We start from the raw sequence: 27241 nt of genomic DNA on the forward strand, positions 1-27241 counted from the left end.
CTGAAATTTGGGCTACTAGGTACAACAGTGCTTGAGATTTTCTGTTGTGTGATTGAAAATTGGAGGCCAAATTTTGAGGAATTTTGCTTGAATGTATTCCACTAGGTAAACTTAGTGCAAACTATAGAATTGGACAACAGAAGTTATACTTTTCTGTTGTGTGAAGTGGGAACATAGGCGGCAACATTTTGAGTGGAAGTGCTGCAGGCGGCATGTTTCCCTCCATGTTTTGGCATTTTAATTTTATGTAGTGCACTTATACGACAGTTTGTTTTAGTTTCTGTTGTGGGAGTAACTTTGAGAATTTTTTGCTAGGTTTAATTGCCACATTATGTCCAAAAGAAAAGAAAAAAAAAAAAACAAAACCCAGCAGTCCTCTCGACTCTCTCTCTCGACACTCAGTCCTCTCTCTCGAACCCTCTCTCGACACCCAGTCCTCTGAGCCAAAAGCTCAGAGCTTTCCCTTAATCCTCTCATTCAAAACCCTCAAATTTCAAATCCCCTAATCTTCTTCATCTCATCCAATTGCTTCCCCAATTTGAATCTCAATCTTCAATTCAACTCTACCATCTCCAATTCACCGTTTTCTGCTACCAAAATGGCATTCCCTGGCTGCTGTTACCCTTTTCTAGGTCGTCTTTCTTCGTCTCCGAGACCTTACTGTACCAAAATATTCACCTTCCTATTTCAATTTGCTCTTATGGCGATCTGCGTCTCCCTAGGGTTTTCCGGCTACGTGGCCCAAAACCTAGCCTCCTCCGCCAATATCCGCATCAGTAATTGCTGCGGCGTCCATGAATGCTAGGTTGGGTCTCGACCAACCAGAAGGCCAATCTCGACCGCTCCGGCATCTTCCCTAATTACCGCTCCAAAATTTGGGCCAGGAACAAGACTCCGACCTCCCTCTAGGACGTCGCCCTTGCCGAACTCCTCGGCGAAAGCTCCAAGACCCTGATTATGTCCATCTTGCTCTCCGAGAAGCTTTAATGGAAGCTTTATATCAGTGGAGGAGCCAAACTCAAAGACAAGGGCATGTCCTGGCTTGATTTCTTCAACAGGTCCCCAATCTCTCCCATTTATGCTTATGAATCTATTGAGTATCTTATTGTTTTTTATTTTGTTCTGAAGTTTTTCATTGTTCTTTTTGGTAGACTTTTGTGTTTTTTTTTTTTTTTTGTGTGTTTGATTTTATTGGAATTTGGTAGGTGAAAGTGGAAATGGCAAGCTCAGTGGAGAAGGAGGAGGTTTCATCCTTAGAGCTAGCATTGGATTGCTTCTCACTCTTGCTGGCTATCTCAGTCTCCAAGCTCTGATCCTTGAAACAGGTACACTTTCTCTTTCAAGGATGGGGAATTCAACTTAATTGTGTTGTGCAATAATAGTTTTGGTGTTTGTGTTGTAGAGGCCAGAAAAATACCTTGGAGAGATAGAAACATGGGAGAAAGCTGAGGCAGCTCTTACAGAAGCATTGAATGAGTTTGGCAAACCCTGGTAGGTATTTTTAATAATGCTCTAGTTGCCTCTAGCTAGGCATCTAGCTAATGCTTTATTTGGTACCTCATCTAGTGTTTATTTTTTGGTGAAAGGCATCTAATATAGTGTGATCATAAGATTGATGTATAGCATATAAGTTTATATAATGGTTTTGCTGGAAAGTTTAGCTTGATGGATGACAAAATTTTATCATAGGATTGGCCAAAATATTGGGGCTGATGGTGTGTTGTTTAGGTCCACACTACTAGAAATTTCCCCATTAGGGACCAACTTATAGCCACTGCAAATGTTCAGTGTATATCTGAAACAGTATGACACTGGTAATAATCTTCGGTGGGTTGTTTTTTGCTATCACTGTTAACAGTGGGGACTGAATTTTTACCTAAGAAAAGAAAAACAAATTGGGTAAAATAAATAATAGAATATTCATTTTATTTCTTAAGGCTCGGTTTACAGCGGGAACTCTATGCTTGCACGTACACTAATGACAGACCTGCATCTTTTCGAGGTTCCCAACGATTCACTCGTGGCTGATTCTCTAAATATTCAACACAGAGATGAGGGGAAACTACATTCCGGAAGTGCTCATATATCCAGGCCTCAAGCAATGTCAAATAACCCCCAATTTGCCTACAACCAACTCTAGATGCAAGTCCTAACTGTCGATATAAAAATGCTAACCCTGCAGCTCCCCAGGCATACCGACCAACCCTATTAAGATCCGTAAAAAATGTAGGTAAATCACATTTATCCTATTCCCAGTCTTGTCCACAAAAAGTGTGCAACCTAATATATATAGTAAGAACCCTCTTGCTGCGAACTCTATAAATTCAAGAGGACTATCATCTGAAACACTTTGAAACCTTAATCTCAACCACTCTAGTGTTACCCCATTGCCACCATATCGACTCATTTCCTTCTTTGCCTCATCTATAGTAACTCCTAGCGTAGATGACAATAAAGATGCATAATAAGTTTTGTCTAACCGCACACCCTCAGGTACAGATATTGAATCACCTTGAATTGGAATACCTAAAATGTTAAAAACATCATCCAATGTAATTGTCATTTCACCAAAGGATAAGTGATGAAATGTATTGGTCTCAGGCTGCCACCTCTCACAAAAGGCTGACACAACAACTCTATTACCAATTAAATATGAACAGTTAACTAATGGCCTCAATCTAGACCCATCAATGTAACTCCAAAACTTATGGTTAGCAACATGTTCATCAAATATCCATTGTGTGAGCTTATATGAATGGTTCTGAAGTTTCAAAGGATCACGTTCCTGGAAATAAATAAATAAATAATAAAAACTTTTGTCATACATGAATTGGACTCTAGAAAAAGAATATGAACATATAAAGAAATAAAATACCTCAATATATAATTGAAGTTTCTTGAGAAAAAAAGGAGAAAAAAAACATAACCACAAAGTAGAGTAATGATGTCTAATGATATAACTTTAAATGGTGTCCAAGTATGCTTCAGTATTAGTTGCATATATGAAGCTTAACCTCATTTATCCAAAAAAAAGCAAAAACAAAAAAAATCAATTCATTTCAGAATAGAGCTACGTGGAGTTCAAACCATCCCTAACTCTGAACATCTCCCCACAAAAAGGAAACCTTTATAGTAAGTTATTTCTCTTAAAGCATGAGTTATCATTTATTGAAGGGACCGAGTCTACTCTCTGTTCTTCCACATCAACAGGAAACAAACTAACAACACAAGAAATATCCCCAAACAAGCTGTTTTCCTTAGCTTTAGGGAGTTTGACAATTACTTTCAAAACGTTGCATAGTTTTGCTGTTGTCATATAATGAAATGCTATTGTAAGGATAAAGGAATCAATTATACCTTATTAAACCATATGGCAGCTGCTACATGACTTTTAAAGCTCTTCAATACCGATGGATCATGAGGACCACCAGGAAATGGGCCACTTAGAGGCTCATCTGCATCTGTAAATGGTTCAAAAGCTTGTTCTTCTGCAGTATCAACCCCATCATCTATAACACCATCATCTACTTCTAACTGAGAAGGTTGAGAACAAAATTTCCTTTTTGTCTTTGAGATTGTGGGGCAATCATGGTGTTTATGACCTCTAGCCATACTACAAAATAAATAATTAGGTCTATCAGGTAAAGTTGAAAACATAGATACCAAGCAGCTACAATTGTTCACACAGAGACTCAAGTGTGACTATGCTAAAAAGAAAAAAAAGACTTTAGTGTGAAAAGAGAGATGTCAAGTCTGGGATGAGCCAACTAAAATGGTGTCAGGCATGAAGTCAATTTTTCCAGACCAACCAAAATGACAACCTTTTGTAAGCTGCATCTGGGATTTCAACCAAACCAAAAGAAAAGACAGCAGAATCGAACCAAAAAAAAAAAAAATCTGATCTAATCATATTTTTTTAGGTACCAAATATGTATGCATTTAGGCTAATCTGATATGTATAATATCTGTTTCTAAATGCTTTAATTTCCTCTCATATGCATTCTGACTATTATAGCTGCATAGCTAGTATAATATAGTAGTGTAGTAGTCAGTTACACTTATAAATCATGACTACACTTACTGTGGGTTCATTGCCAAGTTTTAGAGTGAAAGACAACGATCTTTTCATTTTTTCTTTAGGACTAAATTCTGCTTATCCATGTATATTGCTTGATGAGAAAAATAATTGCAGCTTTTTGCAGCTGATCTTATCATCTTTTCTTCAAAAAATGTTAAGCACCTTTGAAGTCCTAGATATAGTTTGGTGCGCATATATGGTATCGATCAGTTTCGTAATGTTAACTCAATCCCTCATTCCCTTTTTTTTTTTTTTTCTTTCTTCCAACCAAAAGTAAGAATTTTATTGCACAAAGTCAAAAGTAAGCATGAGCAGTTGGATGATTGAATTTTAACACTCAATGGTCTCATACTGTTAAAATTCTACCTGACTGGTGTATAAGAGATTACTATGAAGTTTCATTATATTAAAGGAATTTAAAATTAATATTGAAAGGCTTAGACCAGAAAAAAGTCGGAGAGCAATCAAATTTTTAGGCTTTATATGTTTTTTGTTGCATATGCTACTTGATCATATGGACTCTTGAGCTTAAGGAACCTTCACCTATTATTCAATAAAAATATGAAAAGCGTGCACATATAAAGTGCAGCAGTCTTGATTGAATTTTCCTTCCCCTAACAGAGATTGGTCAGTTAAAACTTAAAAAGACTTATAGTAGTGCATCTTCTCACAAACTTGACAGTGAAAAAGAAACAGCATGTAATTGAGTAACCTGCAAGTATTCAAACTAAGGCTTATAAAATTTGAAGTTGGACTTGTACCTTATTAGTTTCGATTTTCAGTACTTCCTATTCAAGTTCGATTTCTGTTCCTCTTTGCTTTGGGCAAATCCCCCCTTATCCAGTTAGTATCACTACTTTGAACCTTCAAATCATGACGAATCATACAAAAATTACTGCAGATATAGTTGGAACATTTGAAAACACCATGAGATCAAAGCTTTCTAGTCAAACCCCATTCTCTCCTACATGTTGCATCTTCAAAGTTCCTGAGGTGTTTAGAAGACAAAAACCAGAGGCCTATAAACCTGATGTGGTCTCAAGAACATGCAAACTCCAGTAGGACACCCGCACAAGACATTAGCAACCAAGCACCATAAGATGAAAAGTGATGCAGCAGCATAATGTGAAAAATGTTGCAGCAGCAAAAGAAGAATACATTACTATTGCTGTACGAAGGTAAAATAGAAATCCATTTTCAAGTTCTCAATCAGAATTTATTACTTTTTCAAGTGCAAATGCAATACTAAAAAGGCTCAAGTCTAAACATTGTCACGGCTCAATTGTAATCAATATAAAAAACTCAAGTCATCAACTACATTCAAGAATATGAGTTAAATCATCCAAACAAATAAAATAAGCTCAACTCTCTCATAAGCAAATTGAATTCAGAGCAAAGTTAAACAAAACAATACCCATGAATCAAAAGAAAATATCAACAAGTGAACCAGAAATTCAGACCCTAAACTAAGAAATTAAACTAATGAAAGAACTCGTGCAAGGAAATTTAAACCAAGAAGCGCGGGAAACCTTCGAAGTCGGCGGGTGAGAGCGAAGGAAATAGCGATGACCCACGAAGTCTAAGATGGAGATACTCTTGGGTTTGAGACTGCGCTTCTTTTCCCTCAACTCGGTGTCGAGTCGGTCGTCTATAATGATGCTTTGGACGAATTCCTCAGTTGGTGAACGATCTTGGAGCAACCCTCATTCATGCGGAGATAAGTGCTGGGTATACGTTTTGTTGGGCTCGAGATTTGCTGGGTATACGTTTTGTTGGGTGTGAGTTTTGCTAAGGGTATTGTTGGAAAAGCTGCTGCATATAATTATAAATTTTATTTTTTTATTGGATGTAAAAAATTTACTGGGTCTACATAGAAATATGCTGGGTACATTTAGAAAAATCCTATTTTGACTTGTGTTTTTTGATACAGAGATAGACCTCGACACCCAATTAAAGTAATTTTCTCTCGTCCTTAATTCAACTCTCTCAGCTCGACCTAGTTAGAACCCGCGAAAACGAAAAACTCAAACACCAACCTCTCTCCTTCTCTCTCAACTCTCTCAGATCTCGATTCTCACTCTCTCCTTCATCTTCTCACTCTCTGGATTCTTCTTCTTTGTCTCTCCTTCTTCTTCTTAGTCTCTACTTCATCTTCTCACTCTCTAGATTCTTCTTCTTTGTCTCTCCTTCTTCTTCTTAGTCTCTACTTCATCTTTAGCATCTGGATTAATGGAGCTCTCCAGCAACAAATAGAGCTATTTTCGATTCGGATATTGGTAAGCAATTTAGGGTTTCAATTGTTTTTTAGTTTAGTTTTTCGATTGGGTTCAATCTTCGATAGATTTTAGGATTTTATCTGCAGATTTTGGGTTTGCTTATTATCCAAAATTTCAATTTTAGGGTTTGAATTCGATCGAAGTTTTTCTTCTATTTGGGGATGGGGTGATTGAAATGGATATAGCTGCATTGGGGTTTTGTCTTCAATTTAGTGCTGTGGTTTTCCTTCTATTGAAATGGATTTATGTGTTGGGGTTTTGAATCTTTTGATTTCCATGTTGTTTGACAAGAACTCTTTCTTCTTTCAATTAAAACTGATTTGTATTGAAAAAATCATGGTTTTATCAATAATTGCATTGCTGTTCTTGTACTAGATCATGTTGATATATAAGCATGTAAATGTTGTTGAATATTTACATATAGTTCGATGCAAGAAAGTTTATATTAACAAGCTTATTGCAATTTTAGACGGCTTATGTTCAAAAAGGAGTTTGACAGCAGCTATGGGGGATTTATGAAGGATGGAGCTAAGTGGTTGGTGGAGAACACTGAAATCCTTCTTTGTATGCAGCTATCTCCAGTAAGTTCAAATTTCCTATCTTTTCAAGTAAGTTCGTTCTGTTTCAGTCATTCCAAGAGTTTGGGTGTGATTTGTTGTAAATTTGGTATAGGTGGCTGGATTTGTGAAATACAAAGTGGGTGTTAGCAACTGGAATTTTATTTGCTGTAGCAGTTGATTGGCTGTATGAGCTGCTGAAAGCTAAGGCTTGAGGTAGGGAAATTAAAGCAAACTTTTCTCTATAGCTTTGATTCTGATTTGGTAAGTAATTGGTGTGATTGTGTTGGAACGTTTTCCTCTGCAATTTTTAAGTGCAATTTGACAAGCAGAGAGTCACACCCCAAACATCTAACCAGATTGTATGTAGATGGTTTAGTTTAGTTACTACCTGGGATATGAAAAGCCAAATGGGGTTGTAATGCTTCATGCATCCTCTTTGTATTCCCTTGTTTACTCTCCAATGTAGTAGCTATTCTTTTGGCTTGTAAGCTAGTTCTTTTTGTTGTGTCTCTCTTGTTTACTCTTAAAACAAACCAACTTTAAAATCAAAACTTCATATTGTGGTTAAAACAGCTTTGCTGAATTTTCTGAGAAAGCTGCTGATCTGTTAAATTTGAGCTTTGTGTTGCCCTACTTACTGATCTCCAAAAGTCGTGAAATTTTGATATATTTCTGTTCTGCTAGTTAAAAAATGATCTGGAAAGTTTCACCTTATGTCGATGTATAATGAATCTTCAGTGATTTTTCTTTTGAGTCTGGTCTGCTTTGGCAAAGTTCTAGAATTCTTAGTGTACCCTCTAATTTTCTGCTGAGATTTGAACTTCTATTTGAATCATTTAACCTATGGTTTTTGTATATATTGAACTAGACATTCCAATAGTTGTTTCAAAATTGATTTCTTGTCAATTGGTCGTAAAATGAATTTTTGGTGGATTTTCTATTTTGACTTTGCTGCAGCTATATTTCTCTAAAACCTGACAGTTCAGTCTATTTGCATCCATCGTTTCCCTTACTTCTTGAACTTCGATTAGTTTGAAATTTTAGTATGTCGTACCTTGATATGTCAGCTTTCATTCTGGAAAATTTCAACTCCATTGTTGCACAAATGAATTTTTCGTAAATCCTCAAAGCCAAACTGTTCTTGCCTAAATGTTACACTTTAAGTTGTGTCAAATTTGGTCTTTTTCTGAATTTCTTTTGCACGAGATCATTGGGGAATGGAGCCTATGAACGCTGGGGCAAGCAGAGCTAAGGTGAGTCTAGTAATGGAGCCTTTTCCAAAATTGATGATGAACTATTTGATTTATTGTCTCTGAAAAACTGTGCAGCCAGAAATTGATTATGGTTTAGTTTCATTGTTCTATATCCCAAACGGTGTGTTTTGATTCTCTTCCTTTGGTTGAATTTTATTGCAGGAGGAGTTGAAGCACCTGAAGGTTTTGAGGATGGCAGTGATTTACATGATGATGTGTGTGCTGAATCTGTACGAGTACGAGAAAAAGAACTTGGGGCCTCTGAGATCGATTGTGTGGACTGTGGAGGTTGCTATGATCAATATTGTTGCTCCAATCTACTGGAGATTCAAAGGAGTGCCTGATGATTTCCTTGGTTTACTCTCACTCTTATCCCTTCTTACAAGCAAAAGAAGAAATACAAATTGTATGGAAGTAAGGAACCAGAAGTTTCTCGGATTCATTAGTTTCTTTGGGATGAATTAAGTGCAGTGTTAGCTTTTCACACTTCTCCATGCTTTGGCAAAACTAAAACCGGTGGTGAATTGTAATTTGCTGGACTTGATGTGAATACTGCTATATGAGAATGCTAATCAGTAACTAGTTTCATATTTACCGGCATAACAGAATTCAGCTTCCTCTACTTGTTAACCTCTTTGCTCAATCTGCCGGTTTAGATTTAAAGGTTGTTTTGTTGTAGGAAAGGATGTGCTTGTGACTGCTATGTTTGGATATAAAATTAGACCTGGATTATGCTTAATTGCAAAGTAGAAATGGGATATTGATTTTCGTTTGTAAACAAATTTTGGAGATGGTAGTTGTGTTATTTGGTTAGTAGATAGTAAGTGTTATTTTGATACTTTCGCTGATGACACTGGTTTAAAAAATAGAAAGTGCCGGGTAGGGCTTCGGCCCTATGGGTCGGGCGGGCTTAGGGTCGAAGGGCTAAATGATGAGGCCTAATATTCCATGCCACTCTCTTCAATCACTTTTTCCATTGCAGATAAACCAAAATTGGGCCCTAACAGAAGACCCAATCCAGCAACCCAAAGGCTCAAACAAGCAACCATGAGGCCCCCAAAATTATAATATGCGAGTATAAACATTCATTAAAAGGAATAAGTTTGATCGAAATATGACTTTTTCGCATGTAGTTGCAATAGCATTCTACTATGCATTTTAAAAGATGTTGGATATGAATTAATTTCTTATTTGCTATATACCTAATTAATTAAATCGCACTCTTCTATTGCATTTTGAATTGCAATTTTGTTTGTTTGTTTTGATATTCAATTATGTTTGTAATCATCAATTATGTTTGTGGATTAGAGCAATTGCTTATACCATATTTCTCAAACACATTGTCAATATTCTCATATATTTCGTGAAGTCAATCAAGTTACTGATGTATTAGCAAAACATGGTTCATCATCTACTAATTTCTTTTAGTGTGACTTGAGTCTTCCATTTTTTTTTTACTTCTTAAAATAGTGAACACTTAGGTCTCTCGAAGTTTTGACTTTTATAGAATGTTTTTCCACACATACCCAAACCCAGAAGGGAGTGGATCCTCTCCTGGGTTCATTTTCTTTATATACTCTCTCTCTCTCTCTCCCTCCCTCCCTCCCCGCTCTCTTTCTCCCTCCCCTGTACTTGTCTTCTCTCACACTGCAATTCTCTCTCGTTATCTGTTTTAGTGTTTTTCTTCTCCTCTATTCTCTCTATGTCCCAGTTTTGCTTCTCTTCATTTCTTTTGCACCAATTTAGATAACCACAATTTAGATAACCACAATTTAGATAACCACAAATTGGGTAACTACAAATTGGATAATTATATCAAATTAATGAAACTTTCTTTTTTTCTTTTGGTTACTGGATGGAACAAGGATCTATACTTCTATGGATCTAAGTGATCAAGAACACTAGAACAGAGCCACGCGAGCAGTAGAAGCTCAAAATCCGGAGCTCCGATTCGCAACCCACCCGAGGACCACCGATGCCAATGAGAGAGAACAACACCACAATCCACACTTCCACTACCCGAGCTCGAGCGTCAACATGGTCGCCGGAAAGCTTTACTTGGCAGCGGTTAAACGAGAGGGCATCGACTATGGTGTTCAAAATGCTCAGAAATTGCATTTATTTATGGAAGCTTAAAGAACCTGTCTATGACTGTCAATTGTATCATGTCCAGTCTTGGATTTAAACAAAATGCAACAGTATAGGAAGGAGAGAGAAAGAGGTAAAGAGTCTCATCTAATTGTGCAAGCTTCCCAAGACAGTATCAGACTACAAGAGGTAAAGATGAAACAAAAAGAGAGCATATTCGATCAAAGAAATATACTTTATCTCATCTAAGAGGCCAGCTTTAGTTATTTGTCTTTCAATCTATAAGTGCTGGATTTGTTTCGGTAACTTGGTTGTGATCCAATTTGTTATCAAGTATAATCGAAAGTGATCGCTATGAATTGCTTAATGAAGCAGTGACAGCAGCGGTCTGGGCGACAAAGTGGCAGAGGCTTGGGCCGTCGGAGTGGTTCGGAAGAGAGGAGCTGGAGTGAGAGAAGCTTCTGGAGCCAAGACTCCTCCTTTGTGTGAAGCTGTTTTGGGGTTTTTGATCACTGCCTTGGAGCTCCCAGGAGCATCTGGGTTTTGAAAGATTTGGGGATTTTGGTGGCTCTGGTTTAATGCAACAAAATGTTGGAGAAATTTGATGAAAAGCGGGATTAAATGCTGTGGAGAAAACTGATGATGAAAGGGTGGTGGTGCTGCATTGTGCGAGAGAGAGAGATGTTGGTGCCCAGAGTAAGAGAGAGATAGAGAGGTGGGTGGCCAAAGTAAAAGCCAGAAGAGACCAAATTACCCCTCAAATTAACGGTGTCATTGACGTCGTGTCTACATAGTGGGTCGGGTTCGAGAGTCCGTGTACTAAAATGCTCGGTTTGGAACTTTATGTATGTAAATTATTAGTAGCCTTTACTTGGTGTACTGTTTGCAAAATTTTCCCTATATTATATATACATATAATCGGATATAATAACTTATAACTTCAAGCTGAAGACTGATGTTGCTACACCAAATAGTTGTAAAACAACAATTAGGTTGGTGCACATCTAACATAAATTTATTTAATTTTTTTTTTCTGAATATTAATTTTCTTTTTATTTAAGTTAATAGTGTTGAAAATGAAAATCGTTAAGCTGGGCTCTAAAGAAGCCTGAAAGTAATAAATCCCCCAAGGAGCAGCCCACAAAACCCTCTTGGCGAAAAGAAATGAAAAAAAAAAATGAAAAACAAACAAAATCCCTTATAACCCAAAACCCCAAAATTTGAAAAACCTCAGTCAGACGCAGAGAGACTGAGCGAGGAGAGAGCAGTGAAGGAACAATGTCGGGTTTCAATTTCGGATCCTCCGCGGCCTCCGCTTCTCAATCCACTTCCCCTTTCGGATCCTCCACCCCTGCTTTCTCATTCGCCTCCTCCCCTTCCCTCTTCGGATCCTCCGCGCCCGCCACCGCCTCCACCGGGTTCGGACTCGGCTCCTCCTCTTTCGGCTCCGCTTCCTCAAACCCCTCCACCTCCTCCTCCCCTTTCAGCTTCTTATCCAACACCGCCCCCTCCCCCGCTTTCAGTACCCCAAACCCTAGCCCCGCCCCGAACCCGAACCCGAACCCATTTCCCTCATTCGGAGTCGGATCCTCCACCGCCGCAGCATCTACACCTTCATTCGGATTCAATCCCTCCACCGCCGGTTCAGGCTCCACTCCGTCGCAGCTTATGTTCGGCTCAACCGCACCCCAATCCCTGTTTGGCTCATCCTCATCGGCGCAGGCTCCGGGTTCTACCCCATCCTTATTCGGGTCAACTGCATCTGCCTCCGCTTCCGGCACTACCAGCTCTCCTCTGTTCGGCTCGGCTTCGGCGTCGGCTTCACCTTTGTTCGGGAGTACTACTACTTCTTCTTTCGCTCCCAGCACAGGCTCGGCTCTGTTTGGCTCATCCTCTTCATCGGCGGCGCCGCCCTCTTCCACCACTCCGAACTTGTTTGGCTCTGCTCCGTCGTCCGCGGCTCCAACCACTCCCTCGTTCCCAAGCTTTTCAAGCTCTTCCTCTGCAGCCCCAACCACTCCCTCATTCCCCAGCTTTTTGGGCTCTTCGTCTGCAGCATCAACCACTCCCACTCCCGCATTCCCATCCTTTTCGAGCTCTTCCGCTGCAGCCTCAACCACTCCTGCTTTCGGAGGCTTTTCGAGCTCTTCTTCTGCAGCTCCGGCCACTTCCTCGTTCGCAAGCTCTTCGGGGTTCTCATCATTCCCGAGTTCAGCTCCTGCTAAGCCCACAGCAGCATCCACACCTACTACTACGGCGCCTTCATCAAGCAGCGGTTTCAACCTCTCATTTGGAGCGCCCACATCCTCGGCTTCTCAACCTTCTTTTGGACTCAGCAATGCCGCCTCATCAGCCGCGGCGGCTTCCACCGCATTGTCATTTTCAAAGTCTTCATCGCCATTGTTTTCAACCGTCACGACCACCACGGCTTCTTCAACTCCGGCTGCAAGTAGTACTACTACACAAGCTCCTTTCTCTTTGTCGGCTTTCAATGTAACTCCTACTGCTCCTCCTGCTGCGAGCACCACTGCACTGACTTCAACGGCAGTGCCTGCCAGCTCAGCTGCTGCTTCATCAAGCACTACTACGAGTTCCTTTACAGGTTTCTCCTTAACACCTGCTTCTTCGGTGGCTACTGCTTCTTCTTCTGGCCTTTCATTGTTTTCCAGTGCCTCAGTGCCCGCCTCGTCATCACAAGCACAACCAAGCACCACTCTGCCTGCATTTGGTTAGTTTTTTTATCTATTTGAAAATTGAATAAAATTATAGATTCAATATTATAGTAGTGGTAGGCGGAATATCTTTATTAGATTATGTTGTGGACTTTTTTAGAGCAATTTCAGTTCCTTTATGTTGATGCTTGAATTAGTATATCCCTACACAAGGGGCAAATAAAAAAGCGATCTTATAACTAACCTCCATTTTGTATAAATGTTTATGTGCCTTGCTCAAGTATCTTTTGATTTATTATGAAGGCTCTGATAATGTGTGGATATAACTGTACTGTGTAGGTCTCACTACTTCAGCAACTGCAACTACCACTGCAACTACAATGACGACTGGTACCAGTACCTCTGCAGCTCCGACATCAAGTGCACTTGCTGTGGCTTCTACTAGTGGGTCAGTGCACTTTGTGTTGGTTCTGACCTTTTCTTATGGTTATACCTTTTATCTAAAGTTTCTTCTATAGTTTTTTGCCCAACTGTTAAACCTATTATGCTTTCCACTTTTTCGTTCCTTAATATAATCGTCATTAGTGTTTCACATGCTCTTCATGTTATAAACATTAATCTTTAACAGAAGAGTGAACACTATAAACTTGAAAATTGCAACGGAATTTTCTGTAATTTGGAGTTCATATAAGGAAAAGATGCTTATTACATATGCCCAAATCTCTATTACTTGGGGCAGATACACCAGATAAAAATAAAGAACTACCTACATTTCCCGTCTATCTCACTTATGCTATTCTGTCATTTTTATCGTTCAGGACAACCTCAAATGTTAATGGCAGCACTACAGTATCTACGACAACACCAAAATTACCTTCTGAGATCACTGGGAAGACTGTTGAGGAGGTACTTCATATTCTTTTCTTTTTTCATGGGATTGTAATATCACCGACTTTAGTTTCATATATGAATGAGTATTTTAGACAATCATACTATTGAGTACTATGTGTTAGGAAGGTAGAAATATATAATATATAAATAAAAAAAATAAGAAAACGAAGTTCCTTATTTATTAAAGGAAACATGTGAACAATCGTGATGATTTGCAACTGAATTTACAATGCCCTCTAAAACTCTGTGGATCAATTACTTTTTTCATATCTAGCACCTTTACTTTAGTCGTTTTTGAGATGCACTGCTAAATTCTTCAGTCGTTTCAGAAAACCAAGTGTCTACCCTACCCCTCTATTATATATGCATTTCCATTCTTTTTGTATATTACATCTCTACTCTACTCCCTGCATTAGTTGTATTACATCTCTAATCTATTCCTTATTAAGTAATTATTCTTATGCTATAATTGAAGATTATCAAGGAGTGGAATGCTGAGCTTCAAGAGCGTACTGGAAAATTCCGAAAGCAGGCTAATGCAATAGCAGACTGGGACAGGAGGATTTTGCAGAACCGTGATGTTCTTCTTAGGCTCGAGGTGATCTTTTTCTTAATATATCATAGAAAATTGTAGCTCTATGATTTTCTGTTATGATACAGTAGTATTCATGTATTTGATCAATGAATTGTGCTCGTACTTCTGGTATATTCTGGTAAGTAATATGGGACAATCAGTTTGCATTTTTTCATTAGCCGTGTTGAAGAGAAAGTGAGGACTTAGTTGTGTTGACTCCATTCTTCAACCCTACTAAAAAATTGTCAAAAAAGTTGTTACTACTAAGAATACACTTTTTTTGTTATATTGCTTTAAGCTACTTATGTTTTCTGTTTCGGACTTAATGGATGTTTGTATTAATCTTTTAGATCGAAGTGGCAAATGTGGTAGATACCCAAGCTAAGGTGGAGCGGCAACTAGAGTTAATTGAGACTCATCAGCAAGAGGTACTTTCATAAGTTTATTTTTACTACAAGGTTATAATTGTTGTCGGTATTTTTCTATACTTATGCATCTCAACTGTGTTTCTTTAATATATAAAGGTACTCTTTATCCCTTGAGGTATTCTTTTCCTATGCCCAAGAGGTCTGCAGTTTCCCCTTAGATATTCACTTCCAGGAACAATAAACCAATAATAAAATCAATAAGCATCCGCAACGATGTTTAGTTTTTGGTTGGTCATTATAATTCAGGAAGATCTTCTCATTTTATTTTTCTATTTTAGTGCTTGAATCTCTAAAGCTGACACTCAGAAATTCATTTTTGGAATTGAACTGGAGCCTTCCAATTTGTTTGTAGACCACAACAATTTTAAATATATGCACAATAAGACTCATTTTTTGGATACTCTTCTTAGGTCGATAAGGCTTTACAAAGCATGGAACAAGAAGCTGAGCGTATATACAAGGATGAGCGTGGATCGCTTCTTGATGATGAAGCTGCATCCACAAGAGATGCAATGTGAGTATTTGCTATCACGTTTGGACCAATTTCATATGTTAATTTTCTGTTCTAGTAGTACACTCATCTGTTGCATTAAGGAATCTGTTAATACGCCAAAGCTGTAATCAAGTCATGAACTATGCTCTAACTCAGTTTAGTTTGGTGACTTGGCATGGGGTACAGGGAATCAAATGTTGGGAATATGTGGACTAGCCAATAATTGTTAGTTTGAGTGGAATCGGATTGTGTTGTTGATTGAAAATATTGTTAGTGTCCCGTTTACTCTTTTAATTGAAATTAAAGTGAGGAGTTATAGGATTCCATTTCAACATGTTCTTTAGGTCTTGGATCACATTTTGGTTGAGAGATATTAACAAGTAATGTTTGAAAGATTGGATGACGAGTTGCAGATTTGATATACAGTATTGAGGATTACATCAACCTGATTCTTAAAGGCTAGATTGCTTGAAACACCTTATAGTGCCTTTAATTTCTCCTGTCTTTCACCATTTAATGACCTTTTCTATATAATCTGCTTGATCTTACACTTATACTAAACAGTTGTGGTCTTTAGTAGCTTTCTGCAATGATTAATTAGAATTTAAATAATCGCAACTAGTAAAGTGATCTTTTGTAGCAACTAAAATGATTTTTGTTTGGGAGAATTGGAGACGTATTTTATTTTAATTTTTAATAATAATCGTGAAATTTTGGAATTTTTACCTGCGTGTTTCCAATTGTAGCGGTAAAACTGAAAAGGTGCAGTTGTTTATGTGTGATATCTTACATAGGCTATATATGTTTTGTTGAAATGGGTGAATTTGGTTTAACTGTGGTTTATCCTTCTCTTTTTTGCTCAAACATGCAGACTCATTGAAGCACAAATACAGATTCATTGTTAATCATGATGGTGGTTTATATGCAGGTATGAGCAGGCTGAGTTTATAGAGAGGGAGCTAGAGCAGGTGACAGAGCAAATCAAATCAATTATTGAGACTGTAAATGCCAACCAGGTAAAGCTCTGAATTTTAGTGAATTTTAGTGTTTCTACTTCTTAATAAGCTATTTCCAACATGTGCCAACAATGACAATGGTGCTTATGACGTTATGTGTCATTTAGGGAGGAGAATTGGAAGTAAATGATGGGATGGCTCCACTAGATGTGGTTGTACGAATCTTAAACAACCAACTAAGCTCTTTAATGTGGATTGATGAAAAGGTTAGTATCTTGTTGCATAAATTTTTGAGTTGCAGTTTTTTGGTCTCATAGGTCACATGCAGCTAAATGTAAGCGAGCTGTGGGCCCCCATGTGTGGAGAATCTCAAAACCTGTGTTACATAATATCTTTGTGTGCCTAGTTAAAAATTTATAATGGTTTCCCTTTTAAAATTAGAATGGATTTAGGGTTGGCTAAAATGCACTTAGATTAAGAAAAGCCCAGTTCAATCCTCAGTGTTCTGGAATTTTGTAATCAGTATGCACTAACATTTGTAAGATAATATTATCAAGACTCCAATATCACTGGACTTATCTGTTCTGAGGGAGAAACAACAAAATGATTATAAGTTTATTACAATCAAAATCGGTGGATGGAACTGTTTTTCAAATATAATCTGGCTATTTCCTCAATGTTTTAGATGTGCTTTCCTGTTAAGTGTAATATAATCTCCCTTGATGATTTCAGGCCGAAGAGTTCTCTTCACGAATTCAGAAGCTTGCCAATCAAGGTCCTGCTGCAGATCGTGAATTGATGGGTCCAAGATACTGGATGTCATGATCTTTGGAATTAAACAACCTTTATTTTTCTCTCCAAGATCAGTTTCTAACTGTATGAAAGAAGTATATGCCTAATATTCTCTGTAATACCTCCCTGCAGTTTCACAATTGTATGGTTGAACTTAGGCTGGATGAGATCAAATGTTGAATTTAAAAAGATTTTTGGGGATTTTGCAATAGCCATCAATGAGTTTAGCCTTTTGTTTAATTGACTGATGTAACAATCCCATGGTATGAGATGTCAATCTTTCTTTCTACCCCATGGTTGGGTCATATTGTTACCATCATAGAAGTTCTCCAATTAGTGTTGTGTTTTCATTTTGCTCAGCTGTAATTTCTGTGCATCTCATGTTATGCAAAATTCGGTGGGAATATGGGTCCAAGTTTTCTCTATGGTTTATATTCTAAGAAACTGTTCTTTGTTCAATGTCAATTATTTTGACTTGCAACACTGTTCATCAAATGCCCAATTAGCAATCTTGTTGGTTAGTCTACAAGACACATAATTTTTATGAACAAATGATTGCAGTAGGAAAAGATATTTAAGAAATTGTTCTTTCAACAATACAATGTTCAGGATCTTGCTATATGCAGAAAAGAGACCTGAAAGTAGTCGATGTGTTTTAACAAACACTCTTCACAAGCTTATCTGATCATGCCCTTTGGAGTCGAGCGACAACCACAATCAAGAGGGTCACAATTGAGAGAAGCAGTGAAGATCTAAGCTTTTCTTCAAACTCGTTCTTGTTCTTGACTTCTGGATTTTCCCCCTTAGTCTGTCGAGGTAGAAATACATCATTCACCAGTGATTGGAATTTCTCAACGAGTTCCATAACTTTCGCTTTTGTCATCTCCATAATCCACTCGATAATGCAGGCAACCAAGTCCGGTTCTGTGTTTGAATTTTGAGGCACGCCTTCATTTTCATTTTCAGCCAGTATATCAATTCGAATATTGCAAACCAATTTAGCAGAAAATATAAGATGAGCTTAATACACACCTGAACCGGGTGGCTCTTGGAGCTTCTTGACCAACTCGTTGTTGGTAATAGCATCCCATAGGGCTTTATCAGAGGATAGGGAAAGCACCAATCTCTGCATTCCAAGCTATATTTCTCAACTAACATTTGAGAAAATTAAAGTACTTCCTATGCAAGTAATCATTTCATTATTATTGAAAAGTTACTGAAACTGCAGAATTAGATTTGTCACTCAAGCTTAAACAAGAAGGCACCTGAACAGAAGGATCTGCTTGCAGCAACTGGAAAGCATCATAAAGTTTTCTGTGTCCATAGGACAGTAACTTTCTTGTAACACAAGAATCCAACAATTTCTGAAGCCACTGTAAGTCTGACTCAGATGAATTTACCCCAAGCATAAAACTGGTCAAATTTGAAATATGATCAGAAACATCAAAATCTTAACAAACCAATGCAAGAACAGTTTACCAAATAATTTCTGATCTATTAATTAACTCAGCTGAAAGGAAAATATACATACATACCTATGTAAATGATATATATATATATATATATATATATTATGTATGTGTAATTGATCAGTTTACCAAGAAAGTATAACCATTAGAAAATTAACCAAACCAAGAAGTGAATCAAGCTGATTACTCTAGTGTTTATATTTACAGGCTCTTCAATAAAGAACCACATAATCAAACTTCTGGAAAATTGAAAATCAATAAAAATCTTGGCTGCTACTGAAAAAATTACCAGAGTTCTGTAAAGTTAATACTTACTTCAGAAGTGCAGCAATTGCACTTTGGACTTCAAATTGGGAAGGAACGGACCCAAAAACAGAGCTGCTAATCAAAGACCCACTTGCTCTTTTCTCTTCTTTTCCATAAACAAGCTCTAATTTCTTCCTGCAAGTTTCATTCCCACAGTAGCACTGTGAAGCAGAACAAGAGGGTTTAACAGCTCCAACATAACTGTTTGAAACTGGAAAATTAAGATTATTACTGAAAATTTTATTATCAGTAGTATTAGAAGAAGAGGGTTTGATGTGGATGATAGGAAAATCAATATGCATGGCTCCTCCTCCCATGGCTTTGAATTTTTGAGGCTCTGCTGAGGCTCTACGCCTCTACATGTAATCTTATGAGTTGAAACTGTAAACTGGAAAAGGTAAGGCCTCCATTTGTGTTGGTTACCATTTCTACACGTCAAAGCTTCAGCACCTAATAGGCTAATATCTTGGAATCAGTTGTACACCAGGGTTTGACCGAAAGGTTGTACATAGTACATACCAAAAGATCTCTACCTTTCCAAACAGGCCCATGCTAAATAATCTTTTGGGCTGGGTCAGTCTTTCATAGTTTATGTTATACTAGAAAAGGCAACCGCGCGATGCCGCGAGAATTGGATTTGTTAGTTGTTAATAATTTTTTATGTAGTGCTTAGTTGTTAAACAATTCTTTTTATAATTTTGATAAAAAATGTAATAGATCATAGTTACATAAGTTTGAGAAATACAATTTTAGATTGTAGCTTAAGCAGATTATGGTCGATAGTGCAAGTTTTAATAAGCTGCTTGAACAGATTACACATTTGCGAGAACTACAATTACAAAAATATGATTAATGAAACTCTTCCATTTTTAAGATTAAAAAAAAATAATAACTTACTTTAGGTATCATTTGTAGAAATTTACAAATACAAAACAAAATTGTTCTCCTATAAAAAAAATAAAATATTAAAAAAAAAAACTGAAAAGATATGGTAAAATTGAAAGAAAAAAAAGATAGATTGTAATTTTAGTTAAAAGTTGGGGCAAAACCGTCATTCCACTGTTACATGAACAGTTGATAACAATGATTAATGAAACTCTTCCATTTTTAAGATTAAAAAAAAAAAAAAACTTACTTTAGGTATCATTTGTAGAAATTTACAAATACAAAACAAAATTGTTCTCCTATAAAAAAAATAAAATATTAAAAAAAAAAACTGAAAAGATATGGTAAAATTGAAAGAAAAAAAAGATAGATTGTAATTTTAGTTAAAAGTTGGGGCAAAACCGTCATTCCATGCTAGAAAGGGCCAGTGGCAGAGTCGTAAAAAAAATATAACTGCAGTCAGTAATTTTTATAGATAATAGAATTTATCGAATACAATGTGAGAGACAATGTGATTCGAATTTATAGAATACAATGTGAAAGACAATGTGATTCTCATATTCCAATTTCCAGCGTTAATGATCCAGAATGAACATAATATTAATTTTGAAGCGCTCTTGTAATGCTTCAGAATAAAGAATACACACTTGAAAAATATAAAAAAGGAACCACAATCATGTTGTTGATTGTTGATTCATCAATTGCAATTTCTTTGAAGCAAGAGCCTCTGTCGCTCCATCAGCAATAACAGATTAACAGTAATGATATCCTTGGCATTTTGAAACATGAAGTTATCATCATACCTGGAGTGACGCTGTACAATTGAGAAGGCAAAAGAATTATTACCATATTTTAAGTGCATTAACATTAGGTATGAATATATGTAGTGTATACGATACTTACATTGATATATTCTGCAATATGCATAGACTTTTTTGCACAGGATCTACAAAAGCGAAACGACAATAGAATTATTATGTAAGAAACAATGTTAATGGGAATGACCAATATATGATAGTGTATATGAAGTCAGGTTTCTATTAAGTTAATGAAAATATGTACCTTCTGTATTGAAAAATGGGTGGCAATGGACACTGAATTTATTCGATTGTTGTTGAATGTCAATAGTTCTATCTGCTACTGTAGAGAACTGATCCACCCAAGGCAGCCAGTAAAATTTTGGTAGGATTCATTCATAATCCTAGCTAAATTTTACTGGCTAGCCTGGATGGATCGGTTCTCCATTATAGGAGATAGTACTATTGATGAGAACAATAAAAAAGGTTGATTGCATTAGTGAGGAAGTGATGAAATTAGGAAGCAAGTTAATGGTGGTGGAGATGAGAAAAAAAAATTAGAGAATTAGTCTGAGGTATTGTTTGATCTAAGTGGATTAGCTTCTCCGAATGTTCGTCCAAGTTATTTTCACTTAGATCAAACAATACCTCAGACTAATTCTCTAATTTTTTTTTCTCATCTCCACCACCATTAACTTGCTTCCTAATTTCATCACTTCCTCACTAATGCAATCTACCTTTTTTATTGTTCTCATAAACTGCAGCATCTTGTAGAGGTAAGGATTTTGCAATGATGTCTCATAATCCTACACTGAAAACCTGAAAAAATGGATACTAACAATTTAGAAAATTATGATCTACAGAAAAGTACAAAGATATTCTTTGATATATTTATTATTCAAATTTGTGTCTTTCCTTCCAAAATTGAAATTGAAATTCTGAAATTAGCAGAATTAAAATCTATGTACTCATGTTGGAAAGAGAGGTTAGTTAGACTTATGTTTGAGGTAACGAAGTTGATCCAGTATCTATCTGCATTACATAAATGTAATAGATCCATGATTTTGTATTCTGTGAGAATTAAGATGGAAAAAGAACAAAAAAAATTAATTAAACAAAGTTGCATTCACTATGAAAAAAGAAAAGATAGGAAAGTTTTTTCATATTTAAGAAGCTGGATTTCTTATCTCTGAAGATTTCTTTTGTAGTGGCCTTGGCTGACATTTGTAGTTGAAAAAGTACAATAACAGATGGAAAAATAATAATATTGTATGTCAGCAAGTATAATAAGTAGAAGATTATTTGAGGAAAAAAGAAGATACATGTGTCAATTATTGTATCTTTTCTTCCATATCATTCTGTCGATGAATGCTACTATTTTGCGTTTTGAAAATGATAGTTTGATGTAGAGGGATTGGTTTTTGGGTTTAAGAGAGTAAGGTTCATTTAAAGAATGATATGAAGGAAAAGGTATCATGATTAATTTACATATAGATTAAATAGGTAAAGTTTGACAAAGAGGTTTATTAGGAAAGAATTAGTTTTGTTTGAAGTGACAAAGTTGATGCAGCATCTGTCTGCATTAGATAAATGTAATAGATCCGTGATTTTGTATTCTGTGAAAACCAAAATTTTGCAAATAAAATATATGTGGGTAATATGTGTTATAATGGTTGGTATAAGTTTGACAGTGGGATTGATGATTACCTTATAGCAGCAGATCCATGATTGTGAAAAGCTAAAATGAGTTCCTATAAAGATTAAAGAGTAAGTGAGTAATTAATTGATCGCAGTAAGGATTATGAAATAGAAATAGTATGCACTATGTGGGATAAATCAAGATTATAATATGTCAGATGTTATTGTAAGGTCTTCTTTGGGATGATCAAATGGTATAGACAAAAACTGCATCTACATTATTTGATTGAACTGAAGAAGACTTTGCTATTAAAGCAGTAGTTCATTACTATCTTCTTTGGAAGGATATCATTACCATAGTACTCCAGAACTATGAGATGTACGGCATGGTGGACAGATTTGAACCCTGGCCACCCCAGTTCATCAACAACAATCTCAATCCAGCCTACATTAAATGGGTCAAGAAAGATTGTACCTGTTGAATTTGGTTGATTGCTTCTCTCTTTGAGTTCTCCATCCCTTTCGCAGTTGGCTCTACCTCTGCAAGCTCTCTTTGGCTCACTCTCGAGCACCAACTTGCTGCCTTGACCAGATCCTATGAACTGACGGTAATAAATCTATGCTATAACTCTATGCTAATACTACACGAATATGTTGAGCTAAAAGTAGGGCAATTGGGTAGCTTCTGCATCATCGACTATCTGTAGCAAATCAAGACGGTTGCTGATGCTCTTGCCGCAGCTGGAGCACCTCTTGATGACAACAACCTTGTCGCGCAGACTCTTGCCTTTACTACCTCTATCCACAGGCGCTCTGATCATCGAGAATTGATCTTTATATGGAAACATTGATATTCACATTGAAACAGATCAAACAGAATAATATGTTTATACTGAGAGTACTTCAATTCACAATATATTAACAAATTGAGTGTATACCATTGATGACATCCCTCTGGGTCTTGGATTGCAGCCCAATATTGTTCCGAATTTGTAAGTATACAAATCATAATCAAGAATGCTTTGCGTTCGGAAAAGCCTTGGAAGAAGAAGAATCACCATAATCAAACTACTTGATCAATCATCAGAAAATAATAAAAAAATCAATATTCAATCAGTTGGGAAATTCAGGTTTCAATTTTGATGAACCGCAGAATTATTTACCAAGGAATGAACTTAGTGTACTTTAGTATTGGAGGTATGGTTGTCAAATGCCTCAGCTCGATTAAAAACCTTCAGCGTACTGTACAAAAGCAAACAACAAATGTCAGAAATATACTGACCTGGAAAGCTGAACCTAAAAGTTTTAAAAATAGTGTCATTGAAAGTCTGAGTAAGTTTCAAAATAAGCAAGATATGATGGTTAATTTAGGTTATTCAGTTACTGAGTACAAAATAGCTGACAACTTTTAATTTAGGGTGTAAGCTGTTAGCCATCAACACATCACTGAAAAGGAATGAGAAACAACATTACTTTTTTGCACTGGTATATTTGGAATATAGAGTCTAACAAATATTTGAGGAAATAGTGATAAACTGGTATTTAATATAAAAAGAAGGGTTTGCAATGAGAAACTCAAAGTAATAATAGTCATCAATAGTTATAGCAGTACTACTAACATATATTTTCTTGAACAAAGTTATGCATGCCATTAATCTCAGATTGCAGTAAAGGTAAATGTATGGAGAAAGAAGGAAAAATAATTATTAAACTACTTTGGTTCTGTATTTCAATCTGCTGGTTGATGTATTAGTGAAATGATGCTATGATAGCTTTTATACTTCAATCACAATACCGTTTCATAATTGAGAGTTGAAATAATTGGTAATTGAGGTAAGTTGTTCAAGAGAAACTGCAAAATCAATAAAAACATTAATACAGAAATTGGTTATAAAAACATAAAAGCTGTGCAAAAATTGCAGCAGAAGCTTGTTGGAGTACTGGAAAGACAATTGAGCAGGAATAAGAAGGTGCTTACTCACATATACTGAGAGAACTAAAAATAACCCAGCAAATAAACTGATATTTCTTTATGTTCACTCTGTTCTGCGTAGAGATTGAACAGATTCCATGTCCTGAACAGCAAGTATTATAGATTATTACTTATGTTGATGTACTCTTAAAAGATAAATGCATCGATGATTGTTCAGGAAGAAGACACGTTTAAATGAGAAGGAGAAAGAACTCCTTCTAACTCATGTGGATATTGTAGGTGGATCACTTCATAGTCATTGTGGTAGGTATTGAAAAATGTCGAAGCTGGTGATATGTGTGAAAGTCATGTAAACATAAAAGAAAAAAGTAAAAAAGAAAAAAAGATGCTATATTTGTTATTGCAAGAACAAATCTGGTAGCTATAATTAAAAGAACTAAGAATCATAGCTTTTTGAAAGAACAAAATAATGTAGGTTTATTTTCTTAACACTGTATCTGCCGGAACGCTTTATTAAAATACTGCAATTGAATAGAAGTGATGTAGGGTTAGATCATAATTTAGAGGGCAAAGCTTATTTTTACAGGTCTGAGTACACTGGCTTGTTTGAACTTTTGAATACCTGGAAATTGATAGTTGACATACAGAAGATTTGAACAGAAATTGAATGCAGTTTGCAGATTTTGCTTATAGAAACTCTGTATTAAAGACATTAAATTACAATGTGTCGTTGCAAAGCAAAAGCGCGGGCTGTGTTATCTATGAAGGTACAGGGCATAAAAATATTTCATGCTTGGTTTTTCCTTCTTCTGAAACTTGAATGCAGTTTGCAAGTCTCCTTCATACATGAGTAAAGCACAAATATATATAGACAGCCGAAAATAATGTATGAATGAAATTGCAAATAGATAGAAAACCAAATGAGTTGAATTTTACTGATAAAGTTGTTGGAATACAGTAATGCTAGTCAATTAAGATATATATGAGGAAGGAGCAAGAACAACAGTGAACGGTTATTTGTATGAGTGATAAACCTATTGTCTAGTTTGATGGCAATCATGAACAAAAGGCAGAAATTTGATTGTTAACAGGAGAAGCTGAAATTGAATGTAAAACACAACAGAGAAACAGGAGAAATTAATGTACATTGCTGATATAGGAAATCTGTTTTACATATATTACATTTAGTCTGCAGTCTGTTCAACTGGAGTGATAACAAAAATGCTAGCCTTATGATAGTGCAAGAAGCTATGCTAGCGATTAGTCCAGTTGTCAAAAGTCACAGTTAGCAAACATATTTGCTAGAGTTTGTTCAAAAAATTACTGACTGCAGTTATATTGTACAGACTGTTTCCATTGATTACTTGAATGTGGGAAAAAGGGCCAGTGGCAGAGTCGTAAAAAAAATTCAAATGAGGGTAAAATTGTCTTTTTTCATGAATGAACAGTGATTATGGCAGCTTTGTATTTTTCCATAAATGCAAGGGCAAAATAGACTGTTCACTGTGCTTAGAACAGTGTAACAGTGCATTCATGCTTTATATATGTATATTGGGAAATTCGTCCAAACAGTGTCTGAACTTTTCCAGACTATTAATTTTCATACCTATACTTTGAAAAATGTCATAATGGTACCTGAAGTTTTGGCCCCGACCTAATTTCTGTACCTAGCAACAGTAAAGTCGTCAAGGGCGTTAAATTTTGAGGGGTAAATCTGGAACTTCAGGTATTCTCAAGGGAAAATCTTCTAAACAGTGTCTAAACTTTTCCAGACTATTAATTTTCATACCTATACTTTGAAAAATATCAAAATGGTACCTGACGATTTAAGCCTGACCCAATATTCATACCTAGGAACAGTAAAACGGTTGACTCCGTTGAACAGTACCAGAAAAGTATGCCAATAACTACCATGCCCAATACGAGATTCAAATACCAATATCAACATGGTATACCTAGATCTAAATATTCATATACCCGTATCCAGAAGAACTCAGGAAGATCGGCGTACGATGCCAGACCACCGCCAACAGCCGTGCTCAGACCCATACTTGATCGGAACTCGACCTTCATCTACATCGACGACCTGAATTCGGAATCGTCCTCCGACACCCCAGAACCTGACTTAGGGTCCCGCGTCAAGGCTGTCTAGCAGATTGCCCAAACCCATCAAAAAAAGAAAAATTGAAATTGATTTCAGCTGCAAATAATTGAATTTGATTTTTTGGATTGTGGATTTTGGGATTTTTGATTGAAATCGAAGCAGAGAAGATGCTGGAGAAGATCGCGTTGCCGGCGAAGCCATCACTGAGAGGGAATAATTGGGTGGTTGACGCCTCACATTGTGGATTTGATCTGTAATAGCGAATTCCAACATATCTTCTTGTACCAGAGCTTCTGTTAGGAGTAAAGAACCCGAGTTCAATTTTTTCTCCTGATAGAAAACTGAGGTAGGTAGCTGAGTTCTGCGGCTCTCAACTGAGGTAAGACGAAGACCTTTGACTTCGAGGTCTGGGGGGCAATGTTTGAACCCAACGGTAGTTATTGGCATACTTTTCTGGTATTGTTCAACGGAGTCAACGGTTTTACTGTTCCTAGGTATGAATATTGGGTCGGGCTTAAATCGTCAGGTACCATTTTGATATTTTTCAAAGTATAGGTATGAAAATTAGTAGTCTGGAAAAGTTCAGACACTGTTTGGAAGATTTTCTCTTGAGAATACCTGAAGTTCCAGATTTACCCCTCAAAATTTAACGCCGTTGACGACTTTACTGTTGCTAGGTACGGAAATTGGGTCGGGGCCAAAACTTCAGGTACCATTATGACATTTTTCAAAGTATAGGTATGAAAATTAATAGTTTGGAAAAATTCAGACACTGTTTGGACGAATTTCCCTATAATTATGGATAGAAGCCGCAATCACTTGATCTAATTTCCTATACTCTCTCATTACTTGGGCTAACTTGATGAATTGTATTCCTAACTACGGCTGTTACTCCTTTCAGCGTGCTGTTTTCACTCTCAGGTAGATTGATCAGTTCTATACTCTATAAAGAGTCTCAATGGAATCACATTGTGAGTATCACCTACTACCTAGGATTTAGGTCCTGGGTTCGAGTCACCATGAGAATAGGAGTGAAATCCTTTAATCT

General features: G+C 36.6%; 2 protein-coding genes and 3 long non-coding RNA genes across 9 annotated transcripts; 2 read left to right on the forward strand and 3 right to left on the reverse strand.

The window, feature by feature from the left end:
* The first annotated feature begins 310 nt into the window (after positions 1–310).
* LOC133715292 (uncharacterized) lies at positions 311–8789 on the forward strand. Of its 4 annotated transcripts, XR_009849016.1 has the most exons (8): positions 311–1058; positions 1206–1325; positions 1403–1491; positions 4980–5256; positions 6279–6354; positions 6824–6935; positions 7027–8167; positions 8330–8789. It is a non-coding gene; the product is annotated as an uncharacterized LOC133715292 (long non-coding RNA). The 4 variants fall into 4 exon arrangements; XR_009849017.1 differs by lacking the exon at positions 6279–6354 and having other exon boundaries at positions 312–1058; XR_009849018.1 differs by lacking the exon at positions 4980–5256 and having other exon boundaries at positions 315–1058.
* A 2642-nt stretch (positions 8790–11431) lies between these two features.
* Positions 11432–17353, forward strand: LOC133714709 (nuclear pore complex protein NUP62). The gene is made up of 9 exons (XM_062140921.1): positions 11432–12983; positions 13267–13375; positions 13746–13833; positions 14294–14416; positions 14743–14820; positions 15231–15334; positions 16242–16329; positions 16437–16535; positions 17002–17353. The coding sequence occupies exons 1-9, from the start codon at positions 11534–11536 to the stop codon at positions 17092–17094; spliced, it is 2232 nt and encodes a 743-aa protein (XP_061996905.1). The 5' UTR covers positions 11432–11533; the 3' UTR covers positions 17095–17353.
* A 263-nt stretch (positions 17354–17616) lies between these two features.
* On the reverse strand, positions 17617–19301 carry LOC133714710 (uncharacterized). Of its 2 annotated transcripts, none has more exons than XM_062140923.1 (4): positions 18846–19301; positions 18327–18474; positions 18094–18187; positions 17617–17985 (listed from the first exon to the last, which is right to left on the reverse strand). In XM_062140923.1, exons 1-4 carry the CDS (start codon positions 19151–19153, stop codon positions 17747–17749), a joined length of 789 nt encoding a protein of 262 aa, XP_061996907.1. In that variant the 5' UTR covers positions 19154–19301; the 3' UTR covers positions 17617–17746. The 2 variants fall into 2 exon arrangements, with proteins under 2 accessions (XP_061996907.1, XP_061996906.1); XM_062140922.1 differs by having other exon boundaries at positions 17617–18009; positions 18846–19298.
* Positions 19302–20294: 993 nt separating this feature from the next.
* Positions 20295–21032, reverse strand: LOC133714699 (uncharacterized). The gene is made up of 3 exons (XR_009848801.1): positions 20784–21032; positions 20625–20667; positions 20295–20535 (listed from the first exon to the last, which is right to left on the reverse strand). It is a non-coding gene; the product is annotated as an uncharacterized LOC133714699 (long non-coding RNA).
* Positions 21033–22639: 1607 nt separating this feature from the next.
* On the reverse strand, positions 22640–23607 carry LOC133714471 (uncharacterized). Its single transcript, XR_009848687.1, has 4 exons — positions 23541–23607; positions 23320–23398; positions 23095–23194; positions 22640–22969 (listed from the first exon to the last, which is right to left on the reverse strand). It is a non-coding gene; the product is annotated as an uncharacterized LOC133714471 (long non-coding RNA).
* Between the last annotated feature and the right edge of the window lie 3634 nt (positions 23608–27241).

Source organism: Rosa rugosa, chromosome 6 (assembly GCF_958449725.1).
Source record: "Rosa rugosa chromosome 6, drRosRugo1.1, whole genome shotgun sequence".
In the NCBI taxonomy this organism is placed as follows: Eukaryota; Viridiplantae; Streptophyta; class Magnoliopsida; order Rosales; family Rosaceae; genus Rosa; species Rosa rugosa.